The sequence below is a fragment of the Gouania willdenowi genome, chromosome 17, assembly GCF_900634775.1.
Source record: "Gouania willdenowi chromosome 17, fGouWil2.1, whole genome shotgun sequence".
Lineage (NCBI taxonomy): Eukaryota > Metazoa > Chordata > Actinopteri > Blenniiformes > Gobiesocidae > Gouania > Gouania willdenowi.
In genome coordinates, this window is record NC_041060.1 from 282,202 (window position 1) to 299,136 (window position 16,935).

The 16,935-nt window shown below is 39.6% G+C and overlaps 2 protein-coding genes across 2 annotated transcripts in view; one reads left to right on the forward strand and one right to left on the reverse strand.

Moving 5' to 3' along the window:
* The window catches only part of dnah9l (dynein, axonemal, heavy polypeptide 9 like), a 93,314-nt gene that overhangs the window by 14,790 nt on the left and 61,589 nt on the right, over positions 1 to 16,935 (reverse strand). The window contains exons 59-78 of the mRNA XM_028472665.1: positions 16,777 to 16,836; positions 16,507 to 16,680; positions 14,992 to 15,138; positions 14,435 to 14,548; positions 14,206 to 14,349; positions 13,883 to 14,065; positions 13,770 to 13,775; positions 13,579 to 13,680; positions 12,361 to 12,495; positions 12,081 to 12,254; positions 10,894 to 11,129; positions 10,691 to 10,813; positions 9,750 to 9,954; positions 9,519 to 9,683; positions 7,547 to 7,687; positions 7,301 to 7,471; positions 3,975 to 4,097; positions 1,870 to 2,063; positions 1,247 to 1,395; positions 131 to 258 (exon numbers count right to left, since the gene is read on the reverse strand). Of these exons, the coding sequence (XP_028328466.1) occupies positions 131 to 258; positions 1,247 to 1,395; positions 1,870 to 2,063; positions 3,975 to 4,097; positions 7,301 to 7,471; positions 7,547 to 7,687; positions 9,519 to 9,683; positions 9,750 to 9,954; positions 10,691 to 10,813; positions 10,894 to 11,129; positions 12,081 to 12,254; positions 12,361 to 12,495; positions 13,579 to 13,680; positions 13,770 to 13,775; positions 13,883 to 14,065; positions 14,206 to 14,349; positions 14,435 to 14,548; positions 14,992 to 15,138; positions 16,507 to 16,680; positions 16,777 to 16,836 (2,874 nt within the window). The remainder of the gene's footprint in view (positions 1 to 130; positions 259 to 1,246; positions 1,396 to 1,869; positions 2,064 to 3,974; positions 4,098 to 7,300; positions 7,472 to 7,546; positions 7,688 to 9,518; positions 9,684 to 9,749; positions 9,955 to 10,690; positions 10,814 to 10,893; positions 11,130 to 12,080; positions 12,255 to 12,360; positions 12,496 to 13,578; positions 13,681 to 13,769; positions 13,776 to 13,882; positions 14,066 to 14,205; positions 14,350 to 14,434; positions 14,549 to 14,991; positions 15,139 to 16,506; positions 16,681 to 16,776; positions 16,837 to 16,935) is intronic.
* LOC114479147 (tripartite motif-containing protein 16-like) lies at positions 5,553 to 7,758 on the forward strand. The gene has a single exon (XM_028472664.1). It carries the CDS (start codon positions 5,609 to 5,611, stop codon positions 7,241 to 7,243), a length of 1,635 nt encoding a protein of 544 aa, XP_028328465.1. The 5' UTR covers positions 5,553 to 5,608; the 3' UTR covers positions 7,244 to 7,758.

Consider the following 16,935-nt stretch of genomic DNA (forward strand, 5'->3'; position numbering starts at 1 on the left):
TAGTGCTGCATTAATAATCTAGGAGGAGTTCTAGGATAAAGGAGTTGCAGAAGAAAAATAATAAGAACTCCAACGAGAACAATATATTTGGCAAATTGCTAAATACCAATAGTTGATTGAAATCCAACACCTGTAGAATGACCCAGTGGCCTTCCTTAGCAGCGTTTTCCATGGCGATCTCAGCAACCATTTCCTGTCCCTGACCCAAGGAGACGTTGTGAAGCTTTCCGAGATCGATGGTGAAACCAAGCTTTCTACCTGTTTCCAAACACAAAAACATGTGATACAAGCTCAAATCTCAGCTTTCAAAAATATACCGTCTTTAATATTAGTCTGAAAGCTGCTGGAGAAAATATGTTTTTTTTTTTTTATTGTGAGAAAAGGTAATATAGATATCTATATATATATAGATAAATATATATATACAGTATATATATATGTTTTTTTTTATTTTCAATTTCATTTTGTTCTGATTTTTGTATCTGGGTACTATTTATTTATTTATGTACTAATTTATTATTATTGTGTTTTTTAATTATATAATCTAAATTTCACTAGTTTATTTTAATATATATATGTATATATACATATACATATATATTTAATATCTAAATATTTTATTTACATGTGTATATGTGCATACTGTATATTCCTGGGTATGTGTGTGTCTCTATATACTGTATATATACAGTAAATAAGTCCTTGTGTCTATTCTATTGAGTTTTAAACTTATGGGTATCCAATAATAACTATTGCTTTGATTGATTATCTGTTTAACACTATTGTTGCTATTATTCCTAACATCACTATCTTTGCTACTGTTATTATTGTCTTTTGTTTTGTTTATTCTTACTGTACCAAGTGAGCAAAACTTTAATTGAGTGCCAAAAATGTGTCATAAAAAGAGCTTTGAGTGAAAATAATGAATTAAAAAAACAGTGTTTACTGCTGATAAAATGTCTTCCATCTTATTTTTCTCAAGCAAATGATGTTTAATTTATTGATCTCTAATGCATATAATGTGTCTGTATCTAATAAAATAATTATTGTCTCACAAAGCTTCAACTATCTTTTTAATCTCTTGTAGAACCGTACGTATTATTACAGGTCATTAGGTTTCACATTGACTGACACTATGAAACAATGACTGGTAGAGCTCTTTAATCTCATATTTTCAATAATAAATGAGCACAGGCTAAGAATAGGAAGAGAAAGATTGATGAGTCAGTGTTTCTGTGAGCAGTACCCAGTGATTCCACATCTTTAAGGGGGTCCACTCCAGGAGAGAGGATGAAGAAGACAGGAGAGGCTGGACCACTTTCTCTAAAGGACTTTGCAAACTCAGTCTTTCGTCCCTCGGTGTATTTAACCCCAAGCTTTTCCTCCACAAAGTTCCTGAAGCACGATTTAAAAAAATAAAAGGTTGAATAGAAACAAAAAAGGTTAAAGCAAAGTGTTTGTAGAAAGTTATCATTATCAGGTAGTCCTTAATGCCCTACAACTGGCAGTCCTCCAACCTTTCAAGTAAATGCACAAAATGACTAAAAACACATAACATGATAGAAAAAAAACATAAAATGACAACAAAAATGCTTAAAATGATGGAAAAATACACTGACAACCAAACTGCACAGAATGACAACAATAATGCTCAATAGAAAAAAGGTTAAATAAACGTGTGTAGAAAGGGAAACAAGGAAATTGTCCCTAATGCTCTACAAATGACATGCGTAACTGGCAGTCCGTGAACTTCCAAATGAAATACACAAAATGATGGTAAAATACACTGAATGACAACAAAAATGCTCAATAGAAACAAAAAAGGTGAAATAAAGCTGTGTTAAAGGGGAGGAGGAAACGCTAAATCACCTGAGAGCATAGGTCATACGATCTGGTCTCAGAGCTCTCATCATGATCAGCTTCTGCAGAGAACTTTTCCCTTTCCATTCCAGGGGAATCTTCTCCTTCTCTGGACACTCAGACTCCACCAGCTTCTTCCAACGCTTTGGTGAACCTTCAATGTCTCGGTCCAGGCCACGAAACTCATCGGTAAAACTCATCACCTGAGCAAAAAAAAACAAGAGTTCATGACCCTTTCTCCTTTGAGACTCTAATCTGATTCATTTGTTCAATTTAACGCATTCAAATTGAGCTAATGATGCTACAGCCTGAGCTAATGATGCTACAGCCTGAGCTAATGATGCTACAGCCTGAGCTAATGATGCTACAGCCTGAGCTAATGATGCTACAGCCTGAGCTAATGATGCTACAGCCTGAGCTAATGATGCTACAGTCTGAGCTAATGATGCTACAGTCTGAGCTAATGATGCTACAGTCTGAGCTAATGATGCTACAGCCTGAGCTAATGATGCTACAGTCTGAGCTAATGATGCTACAGCCTGAGCTAATGATGCTACAGTCTGAGCTAACAATGAAAAACTCTAACGCTTCTAAATTAACAGTTTAGCTTTAAACTATTGCCAGAAGGTGACGTGAACAAGACAAAAGCTATGTGTGTGCATTGCAAAGGAGAATTTAATGAGCACCACAGTAATTATTCTTATATCATGTGGTTTTTTTTAACCTTCCAAAGTCAACTACAGTAACATATGGTTAATATTTTACATTTTGCTAAATAAAATACAAATTCATTAAGAAATATGTCTTATCTTCTTTCAAGTTTATAAACACAGTTCCTGTGGAGCGCCGCCTCTCTCCATGTGGGTGCCGCCCATTTCATGAGGGCAAAGCAGCTGGGGCTCTAGGGCTGTATGTATGTATGTATGTATGTATGTATGTATGTATGTATGTTCACAATGCCTTTGCGAACATACATGTCACGCCCACTCTCTCAGAGCTAAAGGCTGTGATTGGTCCGCTCTAAACCTCAGCCCCGGGGCCTCATTTATAAAAGTGTGCCTCGGTAAGCACACTTCAGCTGACGTACGCTAAAAACCAGGAAGTGCGTACAATTTTTTTTTTTACGATTTATAAACGAGGGCGCATGCTCGTCCCATGCCTGTTTCTGTTTTAAATCACAATCAACTCAAAAGTGTTCACACGTGAGGAAACACCTTACTCCACCCATATGATGCCTATAAAAGGTCAGGCTCCGCCCATATGATACCTGTAAAAGGTCAGGCTCCGCCCATATGATACCTGTAAAAGGTCAGACTCCGCCCATATGACCGACAAATGACCGACACCACGTATAAAGTCATTATTTCCAAAATGCACACGCTGTACAGCAGACCCCAGTAGACAGGTGGTTATTAGTTTGCAGAGGGTTTTGTACTGTAGAACAATTACAGTCTTTGCATGAATTTACTGACAGGAACCATTGATGTTCTACTGCTACATTATTGACATTACATCATTGCATTTCAAACAAAGTTTTAATTAAGCTTAGCTGAGGTTCTAATTTTCTGTTCATGGTTTACGTTATATAATAGTACAATGTTGCACAAACAATCTTTTGAATCACAAGAAATGTATTTGTTATAAGCTTTGTCTTCGGGTTAATGTTTATTAGAAGCTGACAATGCAATAAACTGCGATTAATTGCTGGCACAAATATTTTTTTTAGATTTGCCATTAAATGTTATTTTTTTTAATCAATTCCCAGCCCTAGTATAAAGCTTTGTGTTTATTCTGTGAGAGAAACATTTATTTGGTATCTAAGTTGTTGGAATGAGGATCCACACACATATGATAAACTAGTTTATGACATTAAATACAGACCATTTTACATTAGATGTTTAACACGTTCTATTGCTTCAACATACAAGACAAATGTTCATGTTGCAAATAATTATACCATTTAGGGTAAACACAGTATTATTAACTTTGAGTGGTTGTTTTATTATTTGAAATTTAGTGTGCCACCTTAATGCCCCTGCAGTGTCACATGTTTACAGCCAAGAAGAAAAACAAAGAAAATGAATCAGTTTTATTCAGTGTGTGTGTTTCTGCACCTTGATGGCGCTCCAGGCAGAGTTTGGTAGAAAGTCCACAGGGCTGACGTAGCTGTGGTCGATGTTGAAACGCAGCAGGAAATCCAGCTCTCGCACGTCTATCTCTTTATTTATCAGGAGTAACTGAGAGAATACACACACACACACACACACACACACACACACACACACGTATTACAGTGATAAATATTAAACCTCCCACTTTTCTATAGCTATACATACTTCCTACAGGAACTGCATTAGTCCATCTATAAAGCAAGGAATCTGTGTGTGTGTGTGTGTTCCTCAAATATCTTTGCGAATCAGGATCAGATTGACTTGAGACTTTCAACATGGCTGCTGCTTGGTTCTAGAGAGTGCAACGTTAGATTTGTTTGGACTACAATGATACCGTTAATAAATAATTTCATAAATGCTTCAGAAATTCTGTGTTCATCTAAACTGACTGATGTGGATAAATGACACTGAGGAGATCTGGATCCACGAGGACAACAAACTGGAATGGGTATAGATGGGGTTCAACTCCCTACAGTGTCCTTGCTCAAAGCCAAACTATATGAAAACAAAAGTTATCACTGTACACATTACACAATAACCTCATTTAACCATCCATGAAAAATCTACTGGCTCCTCCCACTTTATTATAGCTATACCTACTTCCTACGGTCACTGACCTAGTATGCATATATTTGAGTAATTGTAAATACAGTATGTAATTATAGATACATTGTGTATAGTCTAAGTCAATGGCCTTCTTTGTAGTTTGTACTTTATTTTTTCTTGTTTATTGTCTCTTGATAAACTCATGCTTTTTGTTTGTTTTTAACGACTCCTCTAAAATGTAGTTTGGGAAAATCCAGCTAAATCAGAATCTTGCTCAACTTTTAACAAAAGTAATGTAACCTATAGGTTATTATTATGGTTTAATGTATACAATAAACAGTGATCTCTAAAGTTTATTCAGCTGAGAATAAAACATGGAAATATATCAACTGACAGAAATAACTCAGTTTTCAACACTCATACTGTATTTGCCTCGTGAGTTTATAATGCATTGGCCATCCAATATGCTGTGTGTGTGTGTGTGTGTGTGTGTGTGAACACAGTCATAAAGTGTAATGTTTTTTTGTTGTGTGTATTTTTCTGTCATTCTGTGTATTCTTGTTCTTAATGACTTTTTTTAGTGCTTTTAAAGCTTTTTGTGGGTTTCTGTAATTTTGTGTATTATGTTGACACTTAGTGCATTTTTCTGTCTTTTTGTGTATAGTTGGAGTAAGTTTGTTCATTTTTCAGTCATTTTTAATGTTTTTTGTAGTTTTCTTTGCCTATTTTTCAATCAGTTTTGGGTTTTCTTTGTATTTTTTGTTGTTTTGTTTATTCTTGTTGTTAAATAGTGTGTTAAAGGGCAGTTTTATAATGTGTTGGAATACATTTTGTGGACTAGACACTATGTGTGTCAGTGAAAGAAGTTCACTTCCTGAGTTACACAACAGCCCTCCCTCCCTTCACCCTCTCTCTCTCTGTGTGTGTGTGTGTGTGTGTGTGTGTGTGTGTGTGTGTGTGTGTGTGTGTCACCAGGAAGTGACTGTGGAGCTGTTTTCAGGGAGTGCCTCTATAGCTCACAGACTAGTGAAATGGCTCAGATTCAGACGGAGAGCTTCTCGTGTTCCGTGTGTCTGGAGCCCCTGAAGGAGCCGGTGACCGTTCCCTGTGGACACAGTTACTGCAGGATGTGTATCAGCAGGTTCTGGGATGGAGAGAAGGAGAAGGACGTGTACAGCTGCCCCCAGTGCAGGGAGACGTTCACAGCCAGACCTGTCCTGATGAAGAGCACCATGCTGGCAGAGTTAGTGGACCAGTTAAAGGAGATGAGCGTCAAAGACGCTGCTGGAGGTCCCAGCTTTGATGCAGCTGAAGACGTGGCCTGTGACGTCTGCGTGGGGAGGAAAGTGAAAGCCTTCAAGTCCTGTTTGAACTGTGTGGCTTCTTACTGTGAGGAACACCTTCAGCCTCATCATCAATCTGCTGCACTGAAGAGGCACACACTAGTGAATCCCTCCAAGAAGCTCCAGGAGAACATCTGCTCTCGTCACGATGAGGTGATGAAGATGTTCTGCCGCACTGATCAACAGTTTATCTGTTTTCTCTGCTCCATGGAGGAACATAAAGGCCACCACTTGGTTTCAGCTGCAGCAGAACACACTGAGAGGCAGAGAGAGCTGCAGGAGAGTAAAGCTGACATCTACAAGAACATCCAGGACAGAGAGAAAGAGCTGCAGCTGCTTGAGGAGCAGCTGCGGAGCATCAAGTCCTCTGCTGATCACACGGTGCAGCACAGCCAGCAGATCATCACCGAGCTGATCCGTGTCCTCCACAAAAGAAGCTCTGAGCTGGAGAAGGAGGTCCGATCCAAGCAGCAGACTGAAGAGAGCGCGGTGCGAGCGCTTCAGGAGATGCTGGAGCAGGAGATCAGTGAGCTGAAGAAGAGAGATGCTGAGCTGCAGCAGATCTCCACCACTGAGGACCACATCCAGTTTGTCCTCAGCTACAGCTCCCTGTCAGCGCTCAGTGTGTCCACACACTCCTCCATCACACACACACATCCTCACAGCTGCTTCCAGAAGCTCACAGAGCATCTCCACACCATCCTGATGGAGGACTGGACCAAAGTCTGTGGGACTGTGGAGAGTGTGAAGGTTCTACAGCCGCCAAAGCCCATGAGCAGAGCTGGATTCTTAGAGTATTCACAGAACATCACTCTGGATCCAAACACAGCTCACAGACGCCTCACATTATCAGAAGGAAACAGAAAAGTAACAAGAATGAGAGAAGATCAGCATCATCATCATCATCAGGACAGGTTCACTGAGTGGCCTCAGGTCCTGAGCAGAGAGAGTCTGACTGGACGTTGTTACTGGGAGGTGGAGGTGAGAGGGGGAGGAGTTAGAGTAGGGGTCGCATACAAGAGTATCAGGAGGAGGGGGGATGGGATTGACTGTATGTTTGGATTTAATGACAAATCATGGATATTATTCTGTCATAAAAACAAATACACATTTATCCACAACAACATCTACACTGAGGTCTCAGGTCCTGGTTCCTCCAGGGTGGGGGTGTATGTGGACCACACAGCAGCTACTCTGAGCTTCTACAGCGTCTGTGACACCATGACTCTGCTCCACAGAGTGAAGACCACCTTCACTGAGCCTCTACACATGGGAATTTATATTTATGATATAGGAGTCAGTGCTGAGATCTGCACACTGTAACACACACACACACACGCACACACGCACACACACACACACACACTCACACACACACACCTGGAAGGCCAGCTGTGCAGTAAAGGTGAGCTTGTCTCTCTCAAACAAACCCCTGCTGATGTAGTTGAACGTTGAGTAAGTAACGCCGTCTATCAGCGTGTTTACTCGACTTTTTACGTCCTCACACGTCTCCGCCATGGCCACCGCCTTGTGGAAAACTACGTTAAAAGCCTAGGAGGAGTTAGAGAGAGTCAGTGGAATCTATCACTGGGTTTGTCAAACATCTGTAATATAAATGTCTGTGACCTTGAGACTGAACTGGTACATGGGGTTGATCTTATTCAGGTCATTCATGATGAAGTAAAGCAGAGACGCTCTGACAGCCACAGGCCGATAGTGTTCTCTGGCTTCATTTATCTTCACCTCGTTCACTTTAGCTTCTAGAACCTGAGGTTAAAAAACAAGGAAAGCTTTAATGACATCACAGACGAGCAGATACTAAACGTTAGCACACAGAGGTCTGGAGCTTCGTTCCCTCCTTTAATGTTTTTTTTTATGCGTGCTAAATAAATAAATGAAATGAAAATATTTACTCTATCGCAGTGGTTCCCAAACTGTTGAGGAATAACATCTAATAAAAGAATTATAATGTGTAAGCACACAAGAAAACATCTAATTTAGAATTATCACTTGATTTATTTCATTAATTAGCCTACTGGCATTTTCATTGAGAAACAATCACTTTTAATCCGGCATCCAGTTCACCCTGCAGGAGAAAGTAACAATGAAAGTGTAAATAATCCAGTTGTAAATATCAGAAATTCACCAATTTAATGAAACTCCACAATATTTTAGGGGCTTGCATTTTTCCTTTGTTTATGTCACATGAATGCAGTCATTTTTTATTGCAAATTGTAGAAATAACTCTTGCAATTTGTCACAAACAATTCCACAAATGTACTCTAAATTACACAAAAAATGGTAACAAAATCAATAATATTTGAAGTGAATTAAACTGATATTGAAAACTAGGGCATAATGATGTTAAAAAAATGTTCCCCTACTAAAATCTTTGGCCCAATTGAGTGCAAACTGTAACTTTTGTATTTGGCCCCTGAACCAAAATGAGTTTGACACCCCTGCTCTATGTCGTTTATTTCTATAGATGATTTTTCCTGATTAAAGATGTGACAAACACATGAAATACAAATGTAAAACTAAACACAGACAAACAATTTTTCATTCAGGGGCCGATTTGATTTCACGTGGGCCACAGTGAAAAAGTGCAATTTCAACATTATTGTGCAGCCCTTTCACATATAACCAATATATACAGTATGTAAGGCACTCACAATATCAAGCAATAAATTAGAGGTATCACTTCAAACATTTCTTGATTTTGTGACTTTTGCTTTGTATTATAGAGGAATTTTGTGGGATTGTTTGTGAGAAATTGCAGGATTTTAGAAAAAATGTGAGTTCTTTTCAATAATTACAAGGAATTTGGAAGGAGTGTGTTATCTACAACTGAAATATCTGATCATTTACTCAATGATTTGTGTTTTCTCACTCATTCTAACTTCCTCCTGAAGCAGATTTGGATGCTCGAGGCCAGATTTGGCCCCCGGGCCTTGAGTTTGACACATGTGCTCTATAGACTTATTAAGATTAAAGATGAAATATGCTTTAACACACATACTAATTTCTTCTCTGCATGTAACCCATCTTTTGAGGAGCAGCAGGCAGCCATGTTGTGGCGCCCAGGGAGCAGTTGGGGGTCAACATCCCACAGTGATGGCCGGGGTGAGATTTGAACCGGCAACAAGCCCAGTGTCAGACTCCCATCATAGCATCAAACGACCATCATAACTAACAAATAACTTGAAGAACCACCCACAATATTTATGATCCAATCGCTAACTTCAGCTAACACACAGGAAGTAAAAGCCATAAATAAAGATGTGCAGTAGCGACCACAGGCATAAGATAAATAGAGTTATGTCATATGTATAAAAATCTAAAATTTTAATGAATAAATAAATAAAATTCAAATTAAAAAAAGTTTTAATAAAAAAATATTAATAAATGAAACAAAAATAAATACATTAACTCTAAAAATGGCCAAAAAAGATTACAAAGCAATTTTGTTTATGATGAAATGTAAACATCCTTTGTTAAAATTAAACAAATTATACAAAAGGACAATCAAAAATGATTGTGTAGAAATATAAAACACCATCATAGTGTTTTATTTATAACGTATAAACTAAGACATGACCTTCATCTCTATCTCAGCAGCCGTGTGTTTGGTGGTCTCCAGCTTCTCCACCAGCACGTTATCACCCAGGAAGTTACTCTCAGCAGCAGAAAGCCTGGTCAGCAGCTCGTCCTCCAGAAGCTTCAGCTCAATCTTGAACATGTTCTGCTGTTTAGTCAGCTCACTCTATAGGAACACAATGAAAGAAAAGAAAAGTAGCAAACACAAATAGAATGAAACTGTGGGACTGACCTTGAGCTGCTCCAGGTCAGGTCTCTCCTGGTTGACCACCTGAGCCAGCAGCTGGTCCTCCAGTCCGTCCCTGGTCACGGTGAAGTTAATGAGTGTGGTCTGAGCTTGAATCTCTGGTTTGTAGTGAGGATTTGCAAGTTTAGTGTGAAGGATGAGTCTGAAGTTTGGATTGAAGAAACATTCTTTATCTCCGACCTTTATGCAGCTTTAGAGACGAAAGGAAAGTAGAACAAAAAGAAAGTTTCAAACCAGGACGAGAATCAGACGAACAAACACCAAAGGCATGAAAACCAACCCCCAAATCATGTTTTTGATTTTTACACATAAATTAAGCAATGTGGAACACACTGAAGAGTACAATAAGAACAATGTTATTTACACCACTCAAAAACAATTACAATATATATGAACATTTGTTACTTAACACTGCTGCTCCTGAGCTACTAGTTTAATAGTTCTTTTAACAGTTTGCATCATGTGACTTTTACCAAACATCTTTTCTTTCTCAGCTGCACTGCTGGCTCGCTTTAGCATTTCATCGTATGGTGAAATAACTGACATGGTGACATTCCATTTTTTTTTTTCAAAATGTACATACAGTATAAGGAGACAAGGATTAAATATTATTTATTTATTGCCTAAACATGATTCTATGTCCAGGAGCACTACTATGTTGAAGGGGTTCAGTCACTTTAATGACCCGTGATGAGTCGCTTGAACATAGCAGTGTTTTTAGTCACGTTTATTTTAGCATGCGCAACTTTACAATCAACGTTCCATATGTACATTATATTAAGAATTGTTTATTTCAAATGAATTTAGGAAAACTGTAAACTGTAATGTAATTTACCACTGGGAGAGGTTATGGTTTCAAACCCAGGACCAAATAAGAATGTTTTTCAGTGATGAACATCACGTGCTCGTACGTGCTTGGTTATTACCTTCCCTTCTTGATCGTGTGCCGTCCCAGCAGCGGGTCAATGACTGGGTCAATAGTCTCCTCCAGGTTCTCAATGAGGACCGGGTCCCCTGAAACTACAGCCTGTTCGATCACATCAACATACCTGGAACACCAAACAGTCCAACATTTGTGTTCAGGTATTTCAAATATCAACCCTTTGTACGTTTCGATGGAAACGCTCACCCTCTTTGTCCCAAGCTGACGACTTTAAGGCTGTTGCCATAGCGACTCTTGATCCACTTGATGCCCTGCAGCTGAGGGTCAATGAGGAGAGGCCAGCGCTCACAGTTAGTGAGGATGGAAGCGTTCTGAGTGGACATTGGATCCCCTGGTAATCCTTCGTTGTTCCACTGAGCCACCATGGCACCATCCACCAACATAGAAACTGGATCTAAGCCTTCGGTCATGGGAATGAGCACCTGGTGGAGCCAAAGGAGGGGAAAGCCTCTATGGAAAGCTCCTTTTTCTTTGCACTTTATTAATAAAGAGCCCAAATGTTACTGTTCTAAATTATGTGACATTTTTATGTCTTTCTCATGAGATTTGAAGAACAACAATCAAAATTTGTGGGGTTATAATCAAATCCAGCTCCCAGCCAATGGCAAGCCTGAATTTGCTTTTCTCCACCCCCTTACTAACATAAAAAGGCTCACTAGTAGTACTGGTGACACTATGCCCACTCTACCCATGCACTAGCAAAAAGTAGAGCTGAACTTTATGGTTTATATCCCTGATATAAAATCTATGCTTTTCATATATATCAATAATTTTAAGCAGTAAACAGAATAACCTCCTAAAAATCTAAACAGCAAATAGTATTATATTACGCTGCGTTCACACCGGACATTTTTGCGATGCTTGCTCCGAGCGAAAGCTTCCGCAGGATTGAAAAATGCTTCATATGCTCGTCTGAAGCAAATATAAAAGCGCTGCTAAACAGACTCCCTTTGTTTTCACCATCAACTATGGAGGACATCAGTAAAATCTGTGCTCTTTACCTTCTGTGGTGAACCAGCGACACATCCAACTTTTCTTCAGGAGCAGAAAAAAACAGTCGTAGAGCTCCAGGTGGTCACACACCGCCACCGTTATTTTCTCCTCCATGCTGAAATGGGTGAAACGACCAGTGTTCGTGTTAACGTCCTGACGTCATTGTCAACAAGGACTGTGATTGGCTTTCTCGTCTGCACGTCACACGAAACAATCGGGAACACGCATGCTGCGGCCAACGCTCTTACTGTGTGGATCAACAGAACAATAATTTGCCTCTTACCACGTTTATTTAATTGACTTCGTTTGTAATATGGTCGCGCAAACATTTCGTGCTGCGTCCGGTGTGAATGCAGCGTTAGCGTGAAAACTATTCTGACCTTCTGGTTGCAGAGGAAAGGCATCCACAGGTTGTCCAACAGCTCCGCTCTATATTTTTTGGAGAAGGATCCGGCGTAGGAGATGAAAGCTGCTGTTAGCAGCATGTCTCCACAAAGCGTCTGTTCCTGTGCGTGGTACTGTGCCACAGAATGAGCCCAGCGCACGTTCTCACTCTAACATTCACACAAAAACACACTTTAATAAACTTCACTCGGTATTAGAGAGAGTGTACCTGTAGCAGATGGTAGAGCTAAACAGGAAACAGAAACGTGTTGTTACCTCGAGGCCTTTGACGAGGCGATTGGCGAGTTCAATGGTCTTGTTGGTGCGGTTCACCTCCTCCTGAAAGCGCAGTTTCTCCGACGTGGCTTTTTCATAGGCCGAAGTTAGAGTTCCCAGACTAGAATCGAGCTCCTGAGACACATGATGGGGAAAAGACCAGAGGAACGCATGAGAACAGAGACTCATCACGACGCACTCCAGTACAGTAGGTGGCGATATGCCACCTACTGTAGTTGTAACAAGCCAATAACCAAGAAAGAAGAAGAAGAAGTAGGGATGTAACGATTAATCGTAAGGCAGTTAAAAATCGATTCATAGGTATCACGGTTGATATCGATTTTCTGAAAATTGAATCGCAGTACTTTTTTTAACCAGCAGAGGGCGCTATCCACAAGTGTAGGCGGCGGGCGGAGTCTGCTAATACTTTCTTTCTGGCTGCCTTCTATTCTTAAATATGTTAATAAATGATTCATTACCCCTTTAGCACCGAAAGAATATCGGTAATATTACGTGAATATCTGTAAAAGTCACGTTTTTCTATTAGCTCTGTCTGCTAGCATAGCTTCTCTTCTTCACTGCAAGATATCTGCATGCCAACCGACCACTGTGTTACCAGCGCCCTCTGCTGGTCCAAACAAATATGACGTAAATCATTGCAATCGTTTTTTTTTGTTAAGGCACAAAATACATTTTCAGTTGCACTTTTAAAAGAAAAAGAACTATTATGCAGTTTTGCATTGTTTATTATAGAACCAGAATTTAAATTAATAGGCTTCATTCTTATTTGTATTATTCCTTTATTTATTTCATTCAAGATTTATTTTTAGTTAAATTGCATTGTTTTGAATAGTTTATCAAGGAATTCTTTTGACAATGAAAAATAAAAGGAAAATAGTACAGTATTTTCTAGTTTTTTTCCCAAAAAAAAAAAGGTCTACAGTCCCATTTTGTAAAATAAATCGTGAGAGAATCGTATCGTGAACCCAGTATCGTGAATCGAATCATATCGGGAGTTGAGTGAATCGTTACATCCCTAAGAAGAAGATAAACAATTGTTGGTCATTCTCCTGATTTTTATTCCTACTGTAGCCCTTGAGACCCCATTACCTAAACCCTCCTACTAGATTCATTTCAAGTACAAGGGTTAAAAGTTGCCACAGAAACAACAATTAGCAGCCTAAGAAACCAGTAAGATCCTTTTTGTGTCCGACTCACCGTGAGTTTTTTCCTGATCGACTCGAGTTTCTCAGCTGCTTCAGTCAAATCCGCGTTAGCCTGTGATAGACAGATCCTCTTCATCTCTACCTCACATAATACCTGTTGGTACAGAACATTATTTGTAAGGAACAGATTATTACAGCGTGAACAAAAACAATTAAAACTGTTGACAGAAGTGAGTTACTTACAAAAATCTATCCATGAAAACACAGACGAGGGGAATAAAAGAGAGAAAATGTAGATTCAACACCAGGACATGAATCAGTGGATTATCTTAGAAGTGCTCCAGGTGTGAGTTTACCTCGTGAAATCGTACGATGTTGATGACCCAGGAACAAAGCCCCGCCGCCGCTGAGGACTTCTGTCGCACAAAGTCAGGGATGAACTCTGGGTCACTGAGGTACTCGTCTCTCACACACCTCACGGTGGCCTCAGGGATGTGCTCTTTGTCAAAGTTCACCAGCGCCTGCAGGAAGTCGTCCACCTACCAGAGAAGTGAGGTTTCTGCTAAAATACTGCACTTTTGTCACTTCATTGTTAAAATACATTAAGATCTCTGCAAAATATCAGTGAAATAAAACAGAAACATTTTAAAAAATATATAAAGATAAAATAAAATCCTGCCTTGCTCATAGTCATCTTGGAAGCTTTCCAGCTGCGATCTTTGGGGATTCGTCCTTGTGGAGACAGCAGCACCAGAACAGCTGCAGAGACGTTGGTGACGATAGCTGGAGGGTTGGGAAACGTCCTCAGCTCCGTCAGATTCAGCTGGATCACAGACATCAGCCGCCATCATGTGAAGTAGGACTTCATTCCTCTGACAATGTAAGATGATTTTTTTTATCATTTTTACCCTGTTGAGTGTGTTGAGGGCCTGATTGGCCGCCTGCAGTGCAGGCTCCGCCTTAGCCAAGTCATCCTCCGTCTCCTGCTGCTGTTTGGTTACTATAGCTTGAATTCCCGCCACCTGAATAACCATAGAAACATGCGGTTTTCTAAGCATATTGGTGATGGGTTATACTGACTCCGAGGGGTTATATTAAATATAAGGAGGTAGATTGGATGGGAGTTGTGGGTGGGGAGGGGAACTATTACCATGGCAACGGTTACCATGGTAATAAGAAAAGTTGTAGATGGCCTCTTCAAAACAAAAGCTGATTCTGTGAAGTTTGCAGATGGCCCCTTCAAAATAAAAGCTAATGTCATCATAGATTGTACTCAGAAAGCCAAATAGATTATTCTTTCAGAATAAAAGATGATTCTGAGATGTTTGCTGATGGCTCCTACAAAATAAAAGTTTATTCTGTGAAGGTTCCCCATCCGACCGCCATCCTCACTTTCTTCAGAAAATGTAAATCCTCCAGTGTCTCTAGTGTCATCAGAGGCGTTACTGTTTAAAAGAACTCTTACTCTCTGCTCTTCTGCATCAGCCACAGCCCTCTCTTGGTTCAGCTTGTCCGTCTGTTGTCCAATCTGAGTAATAAGTGCTTCAATGTCTAAGTTCCTCTGCCACAGCTCCACTTCCTGTATCGCCAACTTGGCTTTAAGATTCTCCACCTAAGAATACAACAGAAAACACTTTTAACGTTCCTATTATCATCAAACATCACTAACACATTTTAACGCTTGGGGTCAACCTGACCCCAGGGATATTTGCCTCTAGAAAATGATTGTTAGAACATTTCTGTATCAGACACTTTGTTTTATTTGTTGAATCCATAAATAAACCCTTGATAATGAAACATTAATGACCACTGGAGCCTCGGTTCCCAGAGTGGGGTACGGCTACCCCCAGGGGTACGCAAATTGTAATGGGGGGTACATGAATGAAAATAAAAACACGGTGACAATATTGGAAACTACAATATAAATAGAGCAGCTAACGCCAATGCTAGGTTAATGCTAATGCTACTGCAAGGCTAGTGCTAGGTTAAAACTAATGCTAAGTGAAGGCTAATGTTAGGCTAATGCTAATCCTAGGTTAATGTTATTGTTAGGCTAATGCTAGGTTAAAGCTAATGCTAAGTCAATGCTAATGCTAGGCTAATGCTAATGCTTCGTTATTGCTATTGCTAAGCTAATGCTAGGTTAATGCTAGTGATAGGCTAATGGTAATGCTAGGTTAATGCTATTGTTAGGCTAATGCTAGGTTAAAGCTAATGCTTCGTTATTGCTATTGCTAGGCTAATGCTAGGTTAATGCTAGTGATAGGCTAGTGGTAATGCTAGGTTAAAGTTAATGCCAGGTCAATGTTAATGCCAGGTCAATGTTAATGCTAGGCTAATGTTATTGTTTGGCTAATGTTAATGCTAGCTAATACTAAGCTAAGGCAAGACGACGCGGGCAGGCACCTGCATCCTCACTTGCGTTTTCTTCAGGAAACAAATATAATAGTTGTTATTATTATTACGTATTATTCCTAAAACAGGATAAGTGAAATTCAGGGACAAATTTCACTGAGGTTCTACATTGTATATGACATTATGTTTATTAAGTGTGCAGGAGTAGGGGTACATGGCTTCAGGTTAAAGGTGTGAAGGGGTACAGGACTGTGAAAAGTTGGGGAACCAGTGCACTAGAGTATCAACCCTATTGGTTGTGGTGATGATATGACTTTTGACCTCTCACTGCAGCGCCACCATCAGGTCAAACTTTCAGTTTTAGATTCAGTTTATCTTCAAAATCAATTCATCCAAATCCTCTCAAATCAAGTTGAACACAGCTAAAACAGGTTGGGGTCAAACTGACCCCAGAGGAACACTGATGTGTGCAATATGTGTTCAGCACATTGAAAAAATAACCACCAAATTAGGAAAAGTCAGGAAATATGAAGAAAAAAATGATATGTCAATATGTTTTGGATGATAAACATTGAATAGGGTCACATTGACCCCAAGGATAATCGGAGGGTTAAAGTTATCAAACCTGTGAGGCTGTACTGAGCAGTTTTTGAAGCCCATTCTCCAGTCGTTCCATTTTCTGTGTCAGCTCCGTGCGTTTCTTGCTCAGTAAGTTGTCGTAGAGCTTCATAAACTCCAGGAAACTCTTGGGAGTGGTGTAGTTAAAATGCTTTTCATTTTGCTGGTACCTGACGCTCACCTGTAAGGGTAAAGATAAAGAGGAAAGCGTTTTTAGAATGTATAAAAAAAAGCTCATTTAGAGAAGATGACTCACTAAAATGAATGATGTTCTCACCTCATTAACACTGGTGTGGGCATAAGAGATAAACTCACTGATGGACGCTCTTACATCAGGCTGCACACAAACACAAACATTAAAGTTAAATTAGGATCAACATGTATTAAAGCAGGCTGTTAAAGGACCACACATATGACCTGGTCTGAATTCAAGTGT